Raw genomic sequence first — 22787 nt, forward strand, 5'->3', positions numbered from 1 at the left:
GATTGTGTTGAAAGGCATTGTATACATCCAAGGTAAGTGATATAAAAGTTTATGGCTTCATATTTAAAAACGGATGTTACTGGTTTTGAATCTTTTCATGTCACATTTCTGAGTAACAGCAATCACCCATTAAATATTAATTTAATCACAGGAACAAGATACAATCGTCACTAAAATGACTTTAAATGGCAGCATCACTTAGCAGTGAGATAAGGACTGGCAAAGCAGGATTTGTGTCATTCTGCGGTAGCTTTTAAACAATGTATTTGCTTTTCCCTTGTCTATTAAAATAATACAAGAATTAAACCCTTTTAAAGAGAACCTACCCATCTCTTTCCCATGTGTCATTCTTGCATCGGAGAAAATGCTGCATAATACTAGGATGACAGCCCCACCTCTGATGTCACCCAGGATGGTACAATCCTCTTCAAGCCTTTGCTGGGCTTCCTGCTGCTGCGCTGGGGGACATGGTTACATTAAAGCTAACTCCCAGCATCTCAATTATCTCCTTGGAAGTAGTTTTCACAAATATAAAAACGCCCTACGGTGGCTGTTTTCGGTAAGCTACCAAGGTAGAGAGCAGCAGAGGCAGACAGAGGGAGAGCAAACGGGAGAACAGGCTGCTTCCGCCTTTGTGAGAGGGACTGAGGCAGCAGCTCCTCTCGGCTCGGGTTCCAAGTGCTCAAAGTGCTTCCATTTACATCACCGTGTGCAGTGCAGGGCAAAAGGGGCTGCCAGGAAATCTGAAACTAATTTGCTTCCAGTTGACTAGAACAGCATATTTTGAATTAGCTTGCTTCTTTTTAAGCTAACTTTTCTCAAGCGTTAAACTGATGAACTGGGCATTTTCTATGATCAATGGGTAACTGCTGGAGCTACAGTAATCTCTGTGAGTAACCTCTATTTGTAGGTCTATGCAGGCAAATATATTATTATATATCTATTTCTTTTAAATGCTGCTGTGAAAGTATCCGTCTGTATTATTGACTGCTTTTGCTTACTAGTCTTGTCTTTTGAGCGTCCCAGTAGGAGACCCCTGGGGTAGACCAGGTTCTGCTGAATCCAGACATAGAGGAGAGCATTTTGCATTTATTCAGGGATGCCCACGCCAACCATTCTTTAATTCCCAGTCATCAGAGAGATGCCACCTGCCCTCTGAATGCCTGTGCCCAGCACCTGACCTGGCTTTACCTGGAATGTTGATTTCAGCATGTGACATTGAGTTTTTCAAAATTTTTATTTTTATATAGAAAGCAGAATATTATTCTTACCTGTAATCTTACTTCTTTTCATTTTTTTTTTCCCCATCAGCTTTCCTGGGAACACACAATTCTGTCACCCTATGTCTGCTCCCTGTTTGTGATATATTATACAGACAGAAAGAGAGAAAACAGGCTACCCCTCCAGTTTTAGAAAGACATAATGTTGTAGTGCTGGATGGGAATAGGGGAGGAGTTTCTCTTAAAGAGCTCAAACTGCTTTCCATCTGTGTGCCTGAAGTACAGCTTAGTATCTGAATAGCCTTGAAGGGAACAAGGTTAGCTCAAAGGTAGCACCAAAAATGTTCTGGAAACTTGCTAGTTGAGGCTGAGATAGAATCTTTACTGGAAGTTTGTAACAGGTATCTCAGTTTACACACAGGGATGTGTTTTTCCTGCTTGTTAAAAGTGTCGCTTTTATAGTAATTCAAGATTTATTTCTCTCTCACCATGGAAACTGACTTTCAACTCTGTAAAATTTGCATTTCTAGATATACTTGGGATAATTGTTTATGTCAGATAGTAGCCTGAATCCTTAGTGAAACTGTGGGTCTCTTATTGAGCATGAAAACTACTGGCTGCAAATGTGGATCAGCTGTGTCCTGAGTCCGCTACACGCTGGAGGCTGAGTGAGGTGACGTGTTTGCCACTGCACCTAACATCTGTCTTCATAGGCAGCAGTTTAAAGAAGTCCACAGCTGTAGTTGATCATCACTGCTAAGAACTCCAGCTGCTTGGCATTCATAATTATTTTTTAAAAGAATTGTATGGTTTTTTGAAACATCAAATTCTGAAATGTCACAATATTTCCTACATATTTAAGAAACAGTTTATATTAATCTTACCGTATCTGTGTTAATTTTAGCAGAAGAAAGCTTGCTGTGAGCGAGACTGGTTATTTAAAAGTTTAGTTTAAGCTTTTTTTTGGCTTTTAAAAATAAAACTAAAACTAAAGAGTCAGTAAAGAGAGAGAAATTTTACAATTGGATTTTTAAAAGTATGGATTCCCCAACAGAAAGGAGCGTAGAAAATGGACAGAATGGATGAAATCGGAGGGGCATCCCTGATCAGAAGGTAAAAGGCTTAAAGGAGAAGCACACGATGTGGATATAAAAACCAGAAGTTATGACAAAGAGAGGCAGACAAGAGTGGAGAACCCCACTGGTTGAAAAAAGGAAACCAGCTTTGAAAAACGGCAATTTTAAAGATGAGCTCAAATTCAGCTCTTACAGCTTAGTGTTTCTTCTCCCTAACAAGTAACAGTGCTCTGCACAGTTGCAGAGACTTCGGTTTAAAATTAATGGGCTGTTCCCTGTCTCACTCAAGCTTCCCTTTGGTATGCTGTATGTGGTGCCACTCCTTAGCTCACAGAGCTGCCTCTGAAATTGACTGAATGGTAAACTAGTATCATTTCTCTAGGGATTAGAGCTGAATAAGAAAAATTGGGTTCTGAATCACTTAGTTTGCCGTAAGCACAGCTGTAACTATTAATCACTTGGGGAAAGAATGTCCAATTAATGGAATATTTTCTGTTCGTGTGCACATGTTAGAAGCTTGTGTAGTGGTTGGCAGGCCTTTTCCTGTTTTGTTTTTTTTTTCCCAACACATAAACAACTTAAATATCTGTGCCTTTAGCATTGTCAGTGTCCAGACAATAGCCAGCATCCTGGATTACATACCGTAGTTTTCTTCAAAACGTGACTTTTCTTAGGGTGAAGAGAGTGTCTTAAAATATAATGTATTTAGATTACTCATTTAGTAGTTCTCATTACTCATATTGATTTTTCAGTTATTTTTATCATACCAAATTTATTTTCTATTGCTGGGCAAAATGGGTTTGATTATCCTCTTGTTTTATTTTAATACAAATTTTACTATTGCATTGCAAATTTGAGTCATGTATCACTGTGTTGCTGGTGAAATTTATTGATTATTAAACGTAAAAACGTTGATCATTATTACAGTTAAGGATTATAGTTATTTATAGATGAAATGCATTTCAGTTTTTTTTTTAACTCTGCAAGACTTGCTCTGTATATTTGTTTTGTAAATTAAGCATTTATCTTCCAATCTTACAGATTTATGAAATTTCACACTAAGGGATCAGAGTGGTCACCCTTTTTCCTGCCCTCGTCTTTGGAACTGAATTCCTTTCTGACAAGTTAGGGGAGTGTGTTTTTAAGCTTGCTTCTGTAAATTTTCAAGTGTTAAAATAGCTTACTAATTTATAGTTTTCTTGTACTAATATAATATCAAGTTTTAAGGTGTTTACTAACTGATATTCATTAGGGAACAGAGAACACCAAAGATGTTATTGCATTTATGAATATCACATGTAGAAAGGAAGGAAAACAGATTATTAGTGGCTGGGTTAGCCATAATTTACAAAGGACTGAAAATCCGATGAACTATACTCATAGGAAATAGATTATAAGACCCTTAGTGCATTCTCCATAGTACCTTATCAGACTGAATTTCCCCATACATTTCTATTTTACAAGCAACACATCCAAAGATATGAACATGAAAACCCTGGGAAAGTATTCTGGTTTTTAAAAATTGAAACGTCTTTACCCTTCCCTGATCCCGTTTCCTTAAGCTCCAATATAATTTTTTTAAGGCTGTGTACAAATAATAATATACAGGTTTTGACTAATGGTCAAGTTTACATTTGCAGTTATTTTATGATCTTTTTGTGTAAGTAGAGAGTCATTGGCCATTCATTGTGAGAGAAATTTACTATGAGCTATAAAATCAAGAAGGGGTCATATTACAGCAGAGGCAATTCTCTTCCTCTCTTGGAAAGGGACCGGGGTTACTTGCTAATTCGAGGGTAAACCCAGACCAGAATGATCAAGTGTTTCTCTTTGCAGGAATGAGATTGTTTTCTTGGAACTTACTTTAGTTGAGGCCTATTTGATTGAACAGTTGGACCTCTGAGTTAGGAGACAGGCAGTTGTGATCTCTTTAAAATAAAAAAGTAGGCATTAAATGTAGTCAGAATGACTTGTAGATATTGTTGTAGTTTTCTGGAGCCGTGTTTCTCATCCTGTAACGTGTATACGAATCCTCTGGGATTCTTGTTAGAAACCAAAAGGATTCTGATTGGGAATGTCTGAGGTGGTGCCTAAGAGTCTGAATTTCTAACAAGCCTCCTTGGTGATATCTATGCTGCTTTCTCAAGACCACACTGAATAGAAAGGCTCTAGGGCAGCACTTTCAAATAGAGCTTTCTGTGATGATGGAAATGTTCTCTGTGTATAGATAGATATAGAAATATACAGGTATCTATACAGATATACATACTCCACTATACAGATATATAGATATCTATATCTATATATGTATACACAGATATCTATACATCTGCAGAGTGGAATATGGTAGGTATTAGCTACATACCGTATGGAGCACTAAGGAACTACATTTTCAATTTTATTAAATTTTAAGTGGCTTAAATGTAAATGTAAATAGGCTTATGTGGATATGGCTACCAAATTGGACAACACAGTGTTAGGCAGAAATCCACCGAGAAATTTATACTTAATGGTAATAGCTCACGTAGCATCATGCTGAATTCTAGAATAGCCTGTGATTATCTCCACTGAAATTTACCACTGCCTGAAATTTGTTTGCGAGCAGACAGTATATATAGATGGAGCTGCTGGACTGTAAGCTCCTCGATGACAGAGGCCAGGTTCCTCTTGTTTGTTGCCCTTTTCTCTGCTGCTTGATGCATTCATGGTCCACAAGAAATGTTGGCTGAGTAAATGAGAGAATGAGCTGGCTCTAATATCAGGAAGCACCCTACTGTTTCCCGAATCCTTTTCAAGCCTGGACTTAGAAGCAGCGGGTAGGACTTGGGTGACGCTAACATAGAGTATTTTGCTTATGTTTAAGGAGGCTGCTTTTTTGCTTCTGTCTTAAGGTTTTTTGTTTGTTTGTTTGGTTGTTTGTTTGTTCAGATAGGGTCTTGCTGTGTTGTCCCGGCTGGAGGGCAGTGGCACAATCACAGTTCACTGCAGCCTCAACCTCCCAGACTCAAGCAGTCCTCTCACCTCAGCCTCCCAAGTAGCTGGGAGCACAGGAACACACCACCACGCCTGGCTAAGTTTTTAAATTTTTTGTAGAGAAGGGGTCTCCCTGTTTGCCCAGGATGGTCTCGAACTCCTGAGCTCAAGCGAACCTCCTGCCTCAAGCTCCCAAAGGGTTGAGATTACAGGCGTGAGCCACCTCATCTGGCTTTCATCTTCTATTAATTGGTATCCTGTTGGTTCTGGGACATTCATAATTGATTGATTCAACAAAAATACCCACTTTGCTAGGTAAGATTGTTATAGGCTCTGGAGATATAATTGTAAAGAAAGCAAATAAAGTTCTGGCCTTTTAGACTTTATATTTTTGTGGCAACAAAACAATACAAGACAAAACGAAAACGTTTTTCTAAAAAATGGCATGACTGGTCCCAGGTTCTAGAAAGTATATGTGTGTAGAATCCATAATCGTGGCTCTCCTGAGGAACCTAGGCATGGATATGACCATCATATAGTCTGGGGAAACGTATGTCCTATTGCTGAGAATCCCTCATGAAAATGGTTTTATCGGGTTCAAATTCCAGCTTACGGCGACCGAGTCTACAGTAGACGTGGCAAATAGTTCTTGCATTTTGTTTTTTCTTGAACTATTGTCTTTTAAGGAGTTTGCTAGCCAGAGTGGAAGAAAACCTGTTTGATTTACTGCTGCTCAAACAGGTTAATTCTTAGAAAGGCCCTGGTTTTTCTGCAGCCAGTCTTATGGAGCAGGCTTATTTTCTCACAATTTGAAGAAATTTCTTTCTATTGCATTTCATTGTATTACAGCTCTGTCCCTGTGTTCCAGAAACAGATGACTACTTAATATATAACCCAAAGCACTCCCAAAATTCATCTTGTTAACATTCAAGTGTATCTCATTTCTTTCTCAATATACCCAATCAAAAGAAAAAAGGTCTTAAAAAAATCAGTGGGTTTATATGTCATTGCAGGAAAAGCATCTTTGCTAAACAACAGGAAACACGATTTGTTAGGAATCTAACCAGATACACAAAGCAGCAGATAAGATCTGATAGAAAAGTATGACTTCTAATGGAGTATAAATAGATACCTCCAAAAAGTACATATATTTCAAATGAATGTGAAAACTCTTCTTCTCTCTTCCCTCCTCCACACTCTACACTACATTTTCATTTCTTTAAGGGGAAAAATACACGCAGTAAAGTATGAACTCTTTATTAATTCACATTCTACCAGTGTGTGGTTTATATTTAGGTAAGCGCTCAAGTTCTTTTTTTATATTTAGCAAGTCCCTGAGTCCCTTTGTCACACATAGAAGACCAAATTCAGGTAGGACTAATTCAGAAAGGCTCACTGGAGGGGAAATGTTTTCAGTGGATTCTTACATTAGTAATAGATGTAGACTGAAAGGGAAAGTCTTAACAACTTTCAAGTTTGGTGTAAGAGCTCATAGCAGTTGGAAGAGGCCATGTTGAAACTAGAGGGGCCTGGGGCAGAGGAGATGAGAAGATTATGGGCATGGATGCTGGTCCAAGTACAGTGTCGTGGGAGATGCAGCACCCCTTGCATCTTTGTTCATGTCTATTCTGCATTTGTTCTGGCTCTAGCACTCACCGTCTCTCCCCTGTACTATTGCCAGAAGCCTGCGTGGTTATTCCTGAGTCTATGCTTGTACCCTCTCTGCTACACATCCTTCACATTCTACCAAGGGGAGCTTTCTAACATGCCAAACAGACTTCTCATGTTCTGGAAATACTCAGTTTTGAATCCCCTGTGTTTAGTACATAGCAGGTAATCAATATTTGCTGAATGTGTGAATGAATTTTGGAAACAATGGGCATTTAATAGGAAGTATCTAAGGCCCTATTTTAAAACGGAGCATCTTAAAAAAATCTTAAAACAATAATTTGGTCTTTTTAAAAAAAATAATTGTCTTAGCATATAGTCCCAATTTTTAAACATAAGGAATAAATCAGAAATTCTAAATGAAAGGTCAGGATGAGCAACACCGTCTTTAACTGTGTTGTTAAAGCCAGTCAAGTTGTGATAACCAATGCAAACAGCAAAAATAAACTGCTCATGGGGTGTGACGGAGGGTGCCTTATTTGAAAGGAAATTCTTGCTGTTATGCTGAATCCTTAGGGACATGATGATTAAGGCTGTTTCTACCCAGAAGCTACAACTAGAACACTTCTGGTTTTATTCTTCGTTATATTTGTTAACATTACTGCTCTTAGAAATGATGGCCTTGGCTGAATGTGTTAGTTCACGCCTGTAATCCCAGCACTTTGGGAGGCCACGGTGGGAGGATCACTTGAGCCCAGGAGCTCGAGACCAGTCTGGGCAACATAGGGAAACCCCGTCTCTCCAAAAAAATAAAAATAAAATAATTAGCCGGGTGAGGTGGCACATGCCTGTGGTTCCAGCTACTCCAGAGGCTGAGGCTGGAGGATCACTTGAGCACCGGAGGAGGTTGAGGCTGCAGTGAGCTATGATGGTGCCACTGCACCCCAGCTGGGTGACAGAGTGGGACCCTATCTCAAAAAGGAAAAAAAGCAATGATGAATGATGGTCTCACACAGTTCAGTGTCCCTGAGTTTCTCCCAGGCCTTGACTCCTGAGAGACGGAAGATAGTCCTGACTTACAGTGCTAAAAACAATACTTTATTGAACATCATTTTATTGACCTTGGTCAGGTCATTTCGCCTCTCAGAACATTTGTCTTCCCTCGTCTATTCCAGTTCTTAGAACAGTAAACATAGACCAGGAGAAACTACTCCAATATTTAATAGTAAAGCAGGCAATCTGTCACGCAGGGCTTTGCCTCGCCCTTTCTCCCTCTTACCTGACCTCATTTTCTTTGACCGGTTGCCAAGTTGTTATATCAGACATCACAAGCACTTGCCCACAGTTGCTGCATTTGCTGCCCCTTTCTGAGGGACATTTCAATGAAAACTATTAAAAATGGGGTGAAGGAATTATCAGATTTCTCTGAGGCCCGTTGATATCTTTTTGTCACTTCTCTTGGGGCCAGTGTTCAGTTCTCTGTGTGTGTATATGTTTTTTTTTTTTTTCCAGAGGGCAGTTGAAACTGTTAAAGCAAAGTAGACTCCCAAGTGACTAAGTCTCACTTTTCTTCCCTTTGTTGAATGCATTTCACTGTAATATGTTTTGGTGCTGTTTATAAATACAGCTTCAGCGGTCACTATGGTCAGTTTTCTTAAAACACTTCGTGATGAGTTAAACCTTATTGCCTTTGGAAGCTTTAAGGTGTGAGTAACATTATGCTCATTTGTTTGTATTTTTACACTGTATATATCATACAGCAAAAGTCTTTTTGACATTTATACAGAGGAGAGGACTTTTTGCAGGAGTTGGCGAGCAAGGGAAGGCGTAATTAAGGACAGGGGATTTGGTTTAGGTCTTGAATTGTGAAAATAATCTGATTTATGTTGAAATGGGAAGAAAAAGAATGTCAGGTAGAGAAAAGAAGTTGAACAAAGGCAAAGGAGCATGTGTATGTCTACTCATTCAGAATGTATGTATGCTTAAGCTTATTTCCAGTGTGTATTAGGATTAGAATAAATCTTTTCAGGGTATTAATGGGCTGCCCCCTCCTTCAGTTTAGAGGCAGTGGTATAACATGTGAAAGGGAGTTGAAAGAGGGTTGATTAGGAAAGACGGATTGGGATTGTAAAGGAAGAAGTAAAGCTTTTATCCACAGATGACATGGTCTGGTTTGTAGAATCCTGAGTAATCTACAAATATGTTATTATATGCTCCAAGTTAAGCAAGGTTGTTGGATATAAGATTCATAAACAGCAACAAATTGAATTTCTATACATGGCTACTGAATGATCTAAAGAAATTTGAAAAGCAGTATCAAAAGAAATAGAATCTTAGGGGAATAAATTGAAAATTTGTATATTTAAAATTATTTTAAAAATGGCTAAAAGAAATTAAAGAAGATTAAATAAGTGAAAAGATAGCCCATGGTCATGGAACAAAAGATGTAATAGTAATACTATTAAGAATCCAGTACTGTATAGATTCATTGCAGCCCCTATCAAAATCACAGCTGTCTGATGAGTTGATTCTAAAACTAACGGGAAATTCAAGGGGCCCAGAGTGACCAAAACAACCTGGAAAAGGAAGAACAAGGTTGGAGGAGACTCACAGTTCCAGATTTCACTTACTGCAAAGCCACAGTAGTGGAGACAGTGTTATTCTGGCATAAAGATAGGCATCTAGCCAGGTGCGGTGCTTCATGCCTGTAATCCTGACACTGCAAGGCTGAGGCGGGAGGGATCACTTGAGCCTAGGAGTTCAAGACCAGCCTGGGCAGTGTAATGAGACCCTGTCTCTTAAAAAAGATGAAAAATTGTCCAGGCATGGCGGTGCATGCCTATAGCCCCAGCTACTTGGAAGTCTGAAGTGGGAGGATCGCTTGAGTCCAGGAGATCAAGACTGCAGTGAACTGTGATTGCACCACCGTACTCCAGCCAGAGTGACAGAGTGAGATCCTCTCAAAAAAAAAAAAAAAAAGATAGGCATCTAGCTCAATGGAATTGAGAGTCCAGAAATAAACCTTTGCATATATATTAATATATGTATATGATTGATTTTTGACATGGGCACCAAGGCTTTTCGGTGGGGAAAGAATAGTCTTTTCAACAGATAGCGCTGGATATCCACATACAAAATAATGAAGTTGGATTTCTACTTCACATCATATACGAAAATTAATTCAAAGTGGATGAGAGAGCTAAATGTAATAGCTAATACTGCAAAACTCTTAGAAGACAACGTAAAAGTAATCTTTGTGATATTGGTTTAGACAATGATTTGCTACATATGATACAAAAAGCACAAGAGACCAAAGGAAAAACAGATAATTTGGATTTCAGCAAAAGTAAAAACTTTTGTGCTTCAGAAGACACTATCAATTAAGTGAAAAATGACAACTCACAGAATGGGAGAAAACATTTGCAAAGTATACATCTAATAAATAACTTATGTCCAGAATATATAAAGAACTCTTATAACTCAGTAATAAAAAGACAAATAATTCAGCCATCAAATGGGCGTGTCTCTAAAAAAGATGCACAAATGGCCAAAAAACACATGACAAGGTGCTCAACATAATTAGTCACTAGGGAAATGCAAATGAGAATCGCAGTGAGATACCACTTCTAGGATGTCTGTAACAATAAACAGACAATAATAGAATCTTAGACATTGCTTGTAGGAATGTAAAATAGCGCATTTGCTTTGGAAAACTGTTCAGCAGTTTCTTAAAATGTTAGACATAGATTTACTATATGATCCAGAAATTTCACTCCTAGGTATATACAGAAGAGAATAAAAAATATATTTAGGCCAGATGTGGTGGTTCATGTCTGTAATGCCAGCACTTTAGGAGGCCGAGGCAGGCGTATCCTTTGAGCCCAGGAGTTCGAGACTAGCCTGGGCACATGGTGGAACCCCATCTCTTCCAAAAAAAAAAAAAATTAGCTGGGCATGGTGGTGCATGCCTGTGCCTGTAGTCCCACCTCCTCAGGAAGCTGAGGTGGGAGAATGGCTTGAGCCCAGGAGGTCAGGGCTGCAGTGAGCCATGATCATGCCACTGCACTCCAGCCTGGGTGACAGAGTGTGACCCTGTCTCAAAAAGAAAAGGAAGAAAAGAAAAAATATATTTAGACCCTGAAACTTATGTACACATTTTTTATTCATAGCAGCCAACAAGTGGAAACAGCTCCAATATCTCATCAACTGATGAATGGCCAAAGAAAAGACTGTTCCTGTATGATGAAATATTATTTGGCAGTAATAAAGAATGAAGTTCTCAGCCAGGCTCAGTGGTGCATACCTGTAGTCCAGCTACTTGGAAGGCTGAACTGGGAGGTTTGCTTGAGACCAGGAGTTTGAGACCAGCCTGGGAACCACAGAGAGACCCCGTCTCTCTTCTTATATGTATAAAATAATAAAATAAAAGGAATGAAGTTCTGATACATGATACGACATGAGTAGACCCGACAACCTTGTGCTAGGTGAGAGAAGTCAGACCCCAAATGCCGTATATCGTATGATTGCATTTACATGAAGTGTCCAGAATAGACAATTCCATAGAGACAGGAAAGATATTGGTAGTTACCAGGGGCTGAGAAAAGCTGAAATGGGGAGTGGCTGCTTATGGATACAGGGTTTCTTTTTGGGAGTGATAAAAATGTTCTGGAATGGCCGGGCGCGGTGGCTCACGCCCGTAATCCCAGCACTTTGGGAGGCCGAGGCGGGCGGATCACAAGGTCAGGAGATCGAGACCATCCTGGCTAACACAGCGAAACCCCGTCTCTACTAAAAAAATACAAAAAATTAGCTGGGCGTGGTAGCGGGCGCCTGTAGTCCCAGCTCCTCAGGAGGCTGAGGCAGGAAAATGGCGTGAACCTGGGAGGCGGAGCTTGCAGTGAGCTGAGATCGTGCCGCTGCACTCCAGCCTGGGCGACAGAGCGAGACTCCGTCTCAAAAAAAAAAAAAAACAATGTTCTGGAATTAGGTAGTGGTGATAGTTGTACAATTTTGTGAATATACTAAAAATGACTGAATCTTAAAAGGTGGCACCATGGGCCGGGCGCGGTGGCTCAAGCCTGTAATCCCAGCACTTTGGGAGGCCGAGGCGGGCGGATCACGAGGTCAGGAGATCGAGACCATCCTGGCTAACAGGGTGAAACCCCGTCTCTACTAAAAATACAAAAAATTAGCCGGGCGTGTTGGCGGGCGCCTGTAGTCCCAGCTACTCGGGAGGCTGAGGCAGGAGAATGGCGTGAACCCCGGGAGGCGGAGCTTGCAGTGAGCCGAGATCGCGCCACTGCACTCCAGCCTGGGGGACAGAGCAAGACTCCGTCTCAAAAAAAAAAAAAAAAAAAAAAAAAAAAAAAGGTGGCACCATGAAGAGACCTACTGCATTCTTTACTGAAAGACATAAAATGTCAATATTCCACCCTACGAAGAAGGCGCTTTATTGTTTTTAGCTATCGTCCTTTTCAATTCATTGTTTGAAAAGTCACTGCCTCTTCAGATGTAAGCAAGCTACATTTTATTAGTTCTGTCTTGTAGAAGGTGTTATAAATACTTTCACAGAGAAGTGCTTGTTAGATTCCATCAACACTTGGTTCAAATGTAATTTTAAAAATATATTTCAGGCCAGGCATGGTGGCTCATGCGTGTAATCCCAAGGCCAAGGCAGGAGGATCATTTGAGGCCAGGAGTTTGAAACCAGCCTGGGCAACATAGTGAGACCCCATCTCTACAAAAAATAAAAACGTTAGCTGGGCATGGTGGTGCACACCTGTGATCCCAGCTACCCAAGAGGCTGGAGTGGGAGGATTACTTGAGCCGAGGAGTTTGAGGCTGCAGTGAGCTATGATCGCACTACTGCACTGCAGTCTGGATGATAGAGTAAGAGCCTGTCTTTAAAAAAGAAAAAAAAAGTGTATATATTTCAAATTATTTTACAACATGGAATATGAAACAACATATACTCTCAAATGTATTGCTATTTAACACACTGGGGGATACCGTGTGTTCAATAGCAATACATCTATTATTAGTAATTGTATCAGTAATTAATAATTATCAGTTATTAGGATAACTGATGTTTCCAAGTTACCTCATTTAGTGCATGCCTTGGAAATCAAATCTTTTTTTTTTTTTTTTGAGATGGAATCTCGCTCTTTCTCCCAGGTTGAGCTACAGTGGCGCAATCTCAACTCATTGCAACCCCTGCCTCCTGGGTTCAAATGATTCTCGTGCCTCAGCCTCCCAGGTAGCTGGGATTGCAGGCAAAATGAAGTCTTTTCAGCCATTTCAGTGTATATGTACAGACATTTATCAAATATTTCACTAAATAGGAAGGTTGTAGCTCTGTAGTAGTTTAAAAATGGTAACAATGGCCAGGTGCAATGGCTCATAGCTGTAATCCCAGCACTTTGGGAGGCTGAGGCAGATGGATCACGAGGTCAAGAGATCGAGACCATCCTGGCCAACATGATGAAACCCCGTCTCTACTACAAAAAAAAAAAAATTAGCTAGGCATGGTGGTACGCACCTGTAGTCCCAGCTACTTTGGAGGCTGGGGCAGGAGAATTGCTTGAACCCGCGAGGAAGAGGTTGCAGTGAACTGAGATCGTACCACTGCACTCCAGCCTGGAAACACAGTGAGACTCCATCTCATTAAATAAATAAAATAAAAATGATAACAACTAATGTCCTCTTTCATAGAGTAAAAGTGAGTACACTGTATTTCCAGCATAGATGAGGGTTTTCATGATACAAAGTAACCAAAACTAAGTTGAGAAGAAGACTGGATACTGGGGCTGATAGGACTATAACTGCTATCTGTAAACCCCCAATTTAAAGTTTTGGTTTGTCAGAGTGTCCCCATTTTCAGTTCTCACTATCATTTTAACAAGAAAATGTTACAAATTTGACTCAATATAGCGAATATATACTAATTAAATACTGTTTTCTTTACTTCATATATTGGGGTTCTTCATAAGATGCCATTAAAATTTTATGCAGGTGGTGATCTTACTAATATGTAGAGTCTGAAATGTTGAACTCTTGGAAGCAGAAACTAGAATGATGGTTACCAGGGACTGCCGGGTGGTGGGATTGGGGAGGTGTTGGTCAAAGGATACAAAATTGTAGATAGATAGGAGGAATAAATTCAGGAGGTCTGTTGTAGAACATGGTGACTATAGTTAATAACAATGTATTGTATACTTGAAAATTGCTAGAAGAGGAAGTAGATTTTAACTGTTTTCACTACACACCAAAAATTTGAGGTACAGTACTGGTATGTTGTTAATTAGCTTGATTTAGCTAGTCTACAGATGTATGCATATATTAAACATTATGTTGTATACTATATATATAAACTTTATATATGTAAACATATATATATAGATATATAAACAAACTTTTGTCAATTGGGAAAATAAATGAATAAAATGAGAAAAACGAATTTTCCGTATTTGGGTTCGTGGACTTCTTTCTCAGCACACTAAGTTTGTCATTCCAGGTTGGCTTCATTCTTATTTTTCAGGGATTTTTTGAAAGCATTTTTTTCCTCCACAGAAACTCAACAATGAAGGGGAGACTTCCGGCAGAAAAAAAATATTGACTGAGTTTAAATGGATCACACGTGTTTTGCAGAGGCTCTGTCGCAGAGATTGCACTGCACAGATACTGTTGGCCAGATGACAGGGCTCTTTAGTGTTATGCCCAATATACACATTTTAGTTGCTGTTTCATGAGTGGTGTTTGGAAGGTGGTACATATCCTTATTGTAATCCCTTTTTGCATATGAAGCAACTGAGTTACTGAATCCTCATGTATGGAACATCAGAAGCAAAGTTAAATATGACAGGTGTCATTAGATTGCCTTCTAGGCCGAAAGTTTTTTGGTTATACTCACGTGGGCTGAGTAGAAGGGATCACTGCAGTGTCATGAGAAGTGTGTGTTACAGGGTGGTGGGAGGACAGATATAATGCAATAATCAAGTTAATAAGTATTATTGAGTGCCTGATCTGTGTGAATATTCATTATTACCTACTGGGCCCTGTCTTTCTACAACAAATCATGTGTCCGTTGTGTTCTCTTCACAGGTGATCATGGAGGAAGCACTTTACTCCCACCAAATGTCACAAATGAATTTCCAGAATATGGGACCATGGAGGAAGGTGGAGAAGGCCTAAGGGCTTCTCTGGAGTTTGATGGTGAGACTCTGCCATGCCACCCACAAGAGCAGCAGGGTGTCCAGCCTCTTACTGGCTGCCACTCTGGGCTCGACAGTGTTACAGAAGGACCAAAAGATGTCAGAGAGGCCCTCTCTCAAAGTCACCTCAAGGAACAAAGTTTACAGCCCATTGACTCTTTGATTTCAGCTCTGAAAGCCACAGAAGCCAGAATCATTTCCGGAACATTACAGGCTACAAAGGTACTGGACCAAGATGCTGTTTCTAGTTTTTCAGTTCAGCAGGTGGAAAAAGAGCTGGACACTGCCAGTCATAAAACACAGAGATTCAACAAACTGCTCCCTGCTGGCAAAAAAAAATCACCAGAAATACCTCTTTCAGCTGAAGTAACGACGGAGGAAAGTTTTTATTTGAGCATCCAGAAGGATCTGACCGCGCTGTTAACTGGAGACACTCAGGCAGAGCTTTCCCAGATAATGAATAATGAGAGGAAAGGGGCTGTCTGTGTGCAGGAGCCATCTTGTCCCATAGCCTCCCTCGGAAGCTCAGCAGTGACCTGCCACTCTGCAGGCACTGTTGGTTTCTTGAAAGAGCAGAGGTCTGCTCTTGGGAGAGAGCACCCAGGGGGATGTGATCGAAGCAGCTCCATGGGACGCCCAGGCCGGGTCAAACATGTGGAATTTCAAGGAGTAGAGATACTGTGGACAGGAGGAGCTAAGAGAGAGACCCAGCATTCTGTAGATTTTGAGACATCACTGCAAAGAACAGCCTCTGCTGATAGCAAAGAGTCTTCCAAAGTGTCACGCCATCTCATCTCATCAGGTGGTTTGTGTAATTCAAGTAGTTTAACTGAGAATGTTTGGGATGAATCCTGGAAAGCTCCTTCAGAGAGGCCTGGCACTAGCTCGGGGACGTTTTCCCCTGTGCGTCTTGATGAGAGTGGAGAGGATGAAGTCTTCATAAAGGAAAACAAACAGCATCTTGAGAAGACACCTGAACCAGAGAGAGACAAGGAAAGGTGAGCTCCCGTAGTAGCCGTGCTGTCTCAGGTGCCTGGTACATATCACAGAAAACCATTATCCTGTACTTGATATGAGAACTCAATCACAATACACTGGGTCCTTGTTATCACAGAATATGAGAGGAGTTCCCGTAAGCTGGGTCTTTCTAAGCTAAGATTCCTCCTAAGCTTCTCAGATATTAAAGTGATTTCATTATAAAGTCATCCGTTAGGCATGGACCAGGGAAACAGAGTTCTGAAGAGACTGTGAACACTAAACTGTGAATTCTTTTCTGACATTTTCTTAACATTTGACAGATTTCAAGTTTCCCAACATCAAGGTAACTAATATACCCCACAGTCATCTTTAGTAATATGAAAAGGTTTGGACTTTTTTGACACACCCTGTATAGCCGGTACTTCCAACCTTCGCATTTCTTCTGGGTTTAACACCAGTGCCTTCAGTCCAGCCTACATACATGTAGGTACACAGAGGTTCTGGGCCCACTGAATTTCCTATGTTTGTTTGTTTGTTTATTTATACAGAGACAGGGTTTCGTTCTGTCCCCCGGGCTTGGAGTATGGTGGTGTGATCACGGCTCACTGCAGCTTTGACCTCCCAGGCTCAAAAGATCCTCCCACCTCAGCCCTCTGAGTAGCTGGGACTACTGGTGTGCGCCACCACACCTGGCCAACTTTTGTACTCTTTGAAGAGGTGGGGTCCCACTTTGTTACCCAGGCTGTTTCAAACTCCTGGCATCAAGTGATCCTCCCACCTTGGCCTCCTTAACTGGTGGGGTTACAGGCGTGAGCCACTGTGCGGGGCCCTTCCTATGTTTAGAAATGACATCTCAGGGGGTCAGAAGTAGATTTTATAATTCAGTTGTTACTTGGTATTCACATGGGAATTTCTTCTTCTCACAAGTAGCATATATTTTGATTTATGGCCTTTATTTTTCTTTTAATTATACTTTAAGTTCTGGGCTACACGTGCAGAATGTGCAGGTTTGTTACGTGGATATACACGTGCCACGGTGGTTTGCTGCACCCGTCAACCCATCATCTACATTAGGTATTTCTCCTAATGTTATCCCTCCCCTAGCCCCCCACCGCCCGACAGGGCCCGGTGGGTGATATTCCCCTCCCTGTGCCCATATGTTCTCATTGTTTAACTCCCACTTATGAGATTTATGGCCTTTATGAGTGAAACTTGGCATCATGTGGTATTTCCTGGTCTTTCCCTGGCTTTCTGACATCTACACCAGCTTAGACCCTGGATAAATGGCAGACGTGACCCATCTTTCTCCACTCCCTTTGATCGTAGTCATTTGTTATGTACTGTACTTCTAATTGGTACCGTCTTTTCTTCTGTCAGTCCTCATGACACCACATTTTATAGTTTATATGGGAGAGCATCTGTGTCAAGGCTGAGGGTTGTTTTTTGTTTTCTTGTTCGGTGTAAGGAAATGCCTTTTCCTCTGCAGTTAACAAACCCACTGAGAGTGGTGCTCCTTTGGGATCCTGGCAGGATCCTTCCCACTCCCCTCCCCAACCCATCAGCTCTCCAGACTTCCCTCCAAAGCGGCCTTGATATGTGGCATGTGGCTCAGTGTTTATATTCCCACTGGAATATACACTTTTACTGTTCTTCAGATTAATAATTCATTCCTCATTTCTTCCCACAAATATTTTTCAGTTGTCTCCTATGTCCTGACGCTGCAAGATGCTGGGCGTAAAGGAATGTTCAAAATAGATGTGGCTCACGGTTACTGTCTTCGTGGAGTTTATCGCTGAAGATAAACATTGGTCACATAAACATGCTAATAGGTATAGGATCACAAAGTGTGCTAGGTTCTGTGAAGGAAAAGAACAGAGACCTATGAGAAAGAATAATTTGGATGGAGGGGAGAGGCCAGTTCAGTTGATGGCTTAGACAAAACTTTTCTGTGGAAATGGAAATTACACTGAGACATGAGGAAGGAATGACTTTGCCAGCCAGAGAAGGGGTAGGAAGAATGTTCCAGGTAGAGGGAACAGCATGTGCACAGGAGGCTGCTGAGCTCCCTGACTAGTGTGTGCTTCCTGCAGATGTGTGAAGCCAAGGCCTGTGCCAGGCTTGAAGATTTGAAACTCCCCCTGTGTGGCTAATGCCAAGCAGGGGAGGCTGGGCATGGTGGCTCACACCTGTAATCCCAGCACTTTGGGAGGCTGAGGCAGGCAGATCACCCGAGGTCAGGAGTTTGAGACCAGCCTGGCCAACATGGTGAAACCCCGTCTCTACTAAAAATACAAAAATTAGCCAGGCATTGTGTTACATGCCTGTAATCCCAGCTACTTGAGAGTCTGAGGCAGGAGAGGCGCTTGAACCTGGGAGGCGTTGGCTGCAGTGAGCCAAGATTGCACCAATGCACCCCAACCTGGGTGACAGAGTTAGACTGCATCTCAAAAAAAAAAAAAAAAAAAAAGCAGGGGAGAGTGGGGTGCAGTGAGTGTGGAGAGGTAGGGAGGAGCATCATCTTAGGAATGCTCCAGTTTATGCCAAGTGCAGTGGGAAGCCATTAAGAACATAGCATTTGGTCCATGGGTGATCTTCAGTATTTAAAAACAACAAACCAATTGCAGTGTTGAATGTGGATTCCAGTAATACCTGAGAATGTGGATGACTTATGAGATGCTTAATAGATAATTCCTATTTCTATTTCATTCCTATTTGTAGGAATCTGAGGCTCAGAGAGGTTAAGTAAAGTTGCTTCAAGTGATACAGCTAGTAACTGAGACAGCCAAAATTCACCTTCCAGTTTTTCTAACTCTTGACCCCTTGCTCTTCCGTAGTGATGTATCTCCCAAGTTTTTAATTTTACTTAGTTATCCTAATGTTCGCTTTTAACATTTGTAGAACATGCTGCATATTAATTGTTCACGTTTGTGTGCCGAAGTGAATGCCCTACCCTGTATACTGACTTTGGAGCTGTTTCTAATCTCTCAAGGCTTTGGTTAGCCTTGCTTCTGTTGGCTTTTTGTTAGGCTGTTCATTGGCTAATTTTGGACCCGAAATCTCTCTGCAGTGCTGCTCTGTTGTCAGCAGGGGGCAGCTCTTGGCTTCTGATACAGTCATTTGCTTGAGAGCATTTGGCCTTATTTAAATCAGAAAGTATTAATCAGCTGATGAAAGCTTGGTGTATTTTTACTGAAATTTTGCCGTATCAAGTTTACATGATATATTTATCTGCTCCTGTTATAATTAGGAATGCTGGTAGTTGCAAATAATCTGAATGTGTACGGTACATTTGGCTAAAATGAGAATTGAATATTTTATTCATATCTTCATTGGACCAGATGTATTCACACATTAGGAAACTAGTTTGAAACTGTATTAAATTATTTATAGTGTCCTAGCCACATGCATGCTGAGAATTTTTCAACCTGATTATATTTCATAGCTTCCTTCCCAAATATATTAAGATATAAGTCAGTGAATAGAAGAGTTAGATCTTCAGAATGTTGTCCTTTTTATATGGGTGAAGGGGGAAAAATAAAGACATTAATCTAATATTGGAATTCTTCACTCTTATTTACTTTCCAGGATCACTGAACAAGAGGAGCACGTTAAGGGGGAAGATGAAGACATCCTTGGGCCTGGATATACAGAGGACTCCACTGATGTGTACAGCTCCCAGTTTGAAACCATTCTGGACAACACTTCTTTATACTACAGTGCGGAGTCCCTGGAGACATTATACTCAGAGCCTGATAGCTATTTTAGCTTTGAAATGCCCCTCACTCCAATGATACAACAGCGCATTAAAGAAGGTGGTCAGTTCTTGGAGAGGACATCAGGGGGAGGACATCAGGATGTCTTGAGTGTGTCAGCAGATGGTGCAATCGTGATGGGCTATTCTAGTGGGGTCACCAATGGGCTGAATGATGCCAGCGACTCCATCTACACGAAAGGCACCCCGGAGATTGCTTTCTGGGGAAGGTACTCGTCCCATTCTCATTCATTTCATGCTGGTGGTTTTTGTAGGATTCTTCTTTGGGAAATCTGAGTGTGGAATATATTTTTAAATCATTTGGCCAATTTCTGTGGATATAAGCAAATGATGTGAGTAAAAAGTAATTTGGATTTTAGGGCAGGAAGGACACACCTTAGTGGTTTGTCAAATTGGCAAACTGTGAGCATTTTAGTCTGTGGTATTTCCTGGATGACTATATATAAATTGGATACCAAACAAATATTTGGGGATGATGAGTGAGGTATCAGCTCCGACGATGGCAGAGACGTGGTGCTGTGAAAAGAACACTGAGAGATCGTAGCTTTAGTCTGGCACTGAGGGTGGTTGATGACTTCGAGAAGGTTGTTTGATTAGCTCAGAGATTCCTTCATTGGAAACTACAGTGGTGGACTATACAGTCAGCAAAGTCTCCTCCAGCCCTTTGCTCTGAGAGGTCGTGCTCTGTCCTCCTGTTCCTGACGTGTTGAAGGAAGGATCCGATTAGCCAGGTGCTTGAGAGAGCTGGTATCTTGGTCTAGGCTCCGTATTATTTTCTCTCTCAACTTTAGGATTTTTAGTCTATCTGGGAGATAAAATGACAAATTATGTACGTTGTATCCACCATGCCTGTTATTTTGGGATTCCACGTCTGTTTATGGATTATCGAGCATTTCATTTCTTCATGCTCGTCATCCTCAGGTTATCTACGTGTGACAATTTTATGAATTTTGTTTTGGTATATTTGTGTGTGTGTGTGTGTGCGTGTGTGTGTGTGTATGTTTGTATGGAGCTGGTGGGGGGTGTTAAATGGTGATCAGGTATTTTAAAGCTGTTTAAAGCTGTATTAAATAATACCAGTGCTTTCTGTAAAAAAAAAAAAAAAAAAAAAAAAAGCCAGTATTCATATTACAGGTTTTCAATGAACCTCTGTTTTTGAGCAGTCTGCCCTGTGCTGAGCATTTTCTATAACCAGTTTGAAGGTTTATAGTTCATTGGATGAGGAAATTCAGGATTGGCTCCTTGTGATACTGTAGCTATGCATTTTCTTGTGAAAATGGATTGTGGATATCAGTTGTCTTACTGGGTCACAGTGACAATAAAAAGAACAAGATGTCAAAACCACAAGACTTTGGTCTGAAATATTTGGGCAAGCCACTTATTTTCTCTGAAACTTGATTTATTTATTTGCGAAATGGGGTTAATGATCCGGTGTGTTGTGAGGCTGTGAGATTTAAAGGGTCAGTAGAGACTAAAGCACCTTGCATAGGACATGGTACAGAGCAGAGCCTGGGTAAATGTGTGCATATGAACTGGTTGCCTGGTTAGTCCACATCTAGACTTCCTGTATCTCTGAGATCAGAGTGTCTCTCCGTGGAAGGGTCCTGGAGAGGAGGCATCCTGAAAACAGTGTCCCTGTGAGGGGGTGCTCCTCAGTGGAGGGTGCCACCTTAGTCCTCCCCTTTCACCATCGTCTCTGAGGACTGCAGATTGTGATAAAACGCTGTAGGAAAGGTATGCAGATAATTGCATTGAAATTCCAACTCAGTTTTCTAGGGTGAGTGGAAGTCGTTTATATAACAGAGCAAACATGGTTTGGGGAGCTGAAGAGTTTTAGGGGAGGCTTCACTGCAGAAGCCACAGGGAGTGGTTGTAAGTGAAGCCAAGAGATGAACACCAGTGAAGGAATTGGGTGAAAGGTTTATTAAATGTGTGGCTTGTGCACTTAGAACAGGAGGTTGTCATCATTTGGGCCAGCATGGGTGCCAGTTACGAGGATGGACAGAGTTAAATAGTTGGGAGAGAGTATTGGAGTAGGTCATAGTATTTTAGCATCTCAGATTTAGATAGTCGTATCCTTCAGGCCGTGTTGAGATAAAGTTTCAGCTGTGTCACCTGCATTGTCAAACCAGGAGATCTTGTCTAGTGGTAAAGGACCATGTTCCAGTGCTGAGTGACAAGCACCTTGGAGACACGCCAGCTCGCCTCTCCCCCAGCCTGGGCACTCCCTCCTGTACAATTCCTGACTGGTGGTCATGCTACCGTGTGCTGAGCACTGCCAGTGGCTTGGACAGACAAGCTTGGCGGGACTCCCCCATTTTGTGTTATTTGAGGTTGGCATATGACAGTAAGTGGTTACAGGTGGAGGAAGCTTTATTTTGTGATGTATGTCTCTATTCAAGGTTAAAAGGTAGGGCAGGTTTAATGATCCTTACAAATTTTAAGGAAACTGAAAAACCCATATTTTTCTTTACTCACTTCTACCTTCTTTGGTGATTTGGAGAAGTTGCAACCAAAGAAGAATTGTGTTACTATTGTGGGTTAGAGAATGAGGACATTTTACTACTTGAAGGGGCCTCAGATAGCCTTTTTTAAAATATATATATATATATAGAATCTGTATTCCAGTTTGGTGGGATATATTACCCAAAGCCACGTGGCTGTCTTGTGACACATACTGTACTAGAATTCAAATTGTCTGGCTCCTAGGCCGGATTCATTCACTGTGCTAGGTGTTGGGTCTTTTATTTTGTTATTCTTCTTTTGATCTGATTTCTCTCCTGCCATGTGTTGATAAAGCCGGAAGTCTGAGATGGTCTGTTTTCAAGATACTAAGTTCTAAATGTAGAGCTGCTTGTTGGTGGTGGTGGTGGTGGTGTGTGTGTTCATTTTGAGGGAAAATTTACCAGGTCAATAATAAACACGTTTCCACACATTTTTAAAGCAATCA

At 41.0% G+C, this 22787-nt stretch overlaps 1 protein-coding gene across 1 annotated transcript in view; it reads left to right on the forward strand.

Moving 5' to 3' along the window:
• The first annotated feature begins 476 nt into the window (after window positions 1–476).
• The window catches only part of LOC100581529 (PH and SEC7 domain-containing protein 3), a 122058-nt gene continuing 99747 nt past the window's right edge, over window positions 477–22787 (forward strand). The window contains exons 1-3 of the mRNA XM_030810062.1: window positions 477–889; window positions 14978–16085; window positions 19651–20046. Of these exons, the coding sequence (XP_030665922.1) occupies window positions 859–889; window positions 14978–16085; window positions 19651–20046 (1535 nt within the window). The 5' untranslated portion in view covers window positions 477–858. The remainder of the gene's footprint in view (window positions 890–14977; window positions 16086–19650; window positions 20047–22787) is intronic.

Source organism: Nomascus leucogenys, chromosome 4, assembly GCF_006542625.1.
Source record: "Nomascus leucogenys isolate Asia chromosome 4, Asia_NLE_v1, whole genome shotgun sequence".
NCBI classification, from domain to species: domain Eukaryota; kingdom Metazoa; phylum Chordata; class Mammalia; order Primates; family Hylobatidae; genus Nomascus; species Nomascus leucogenys.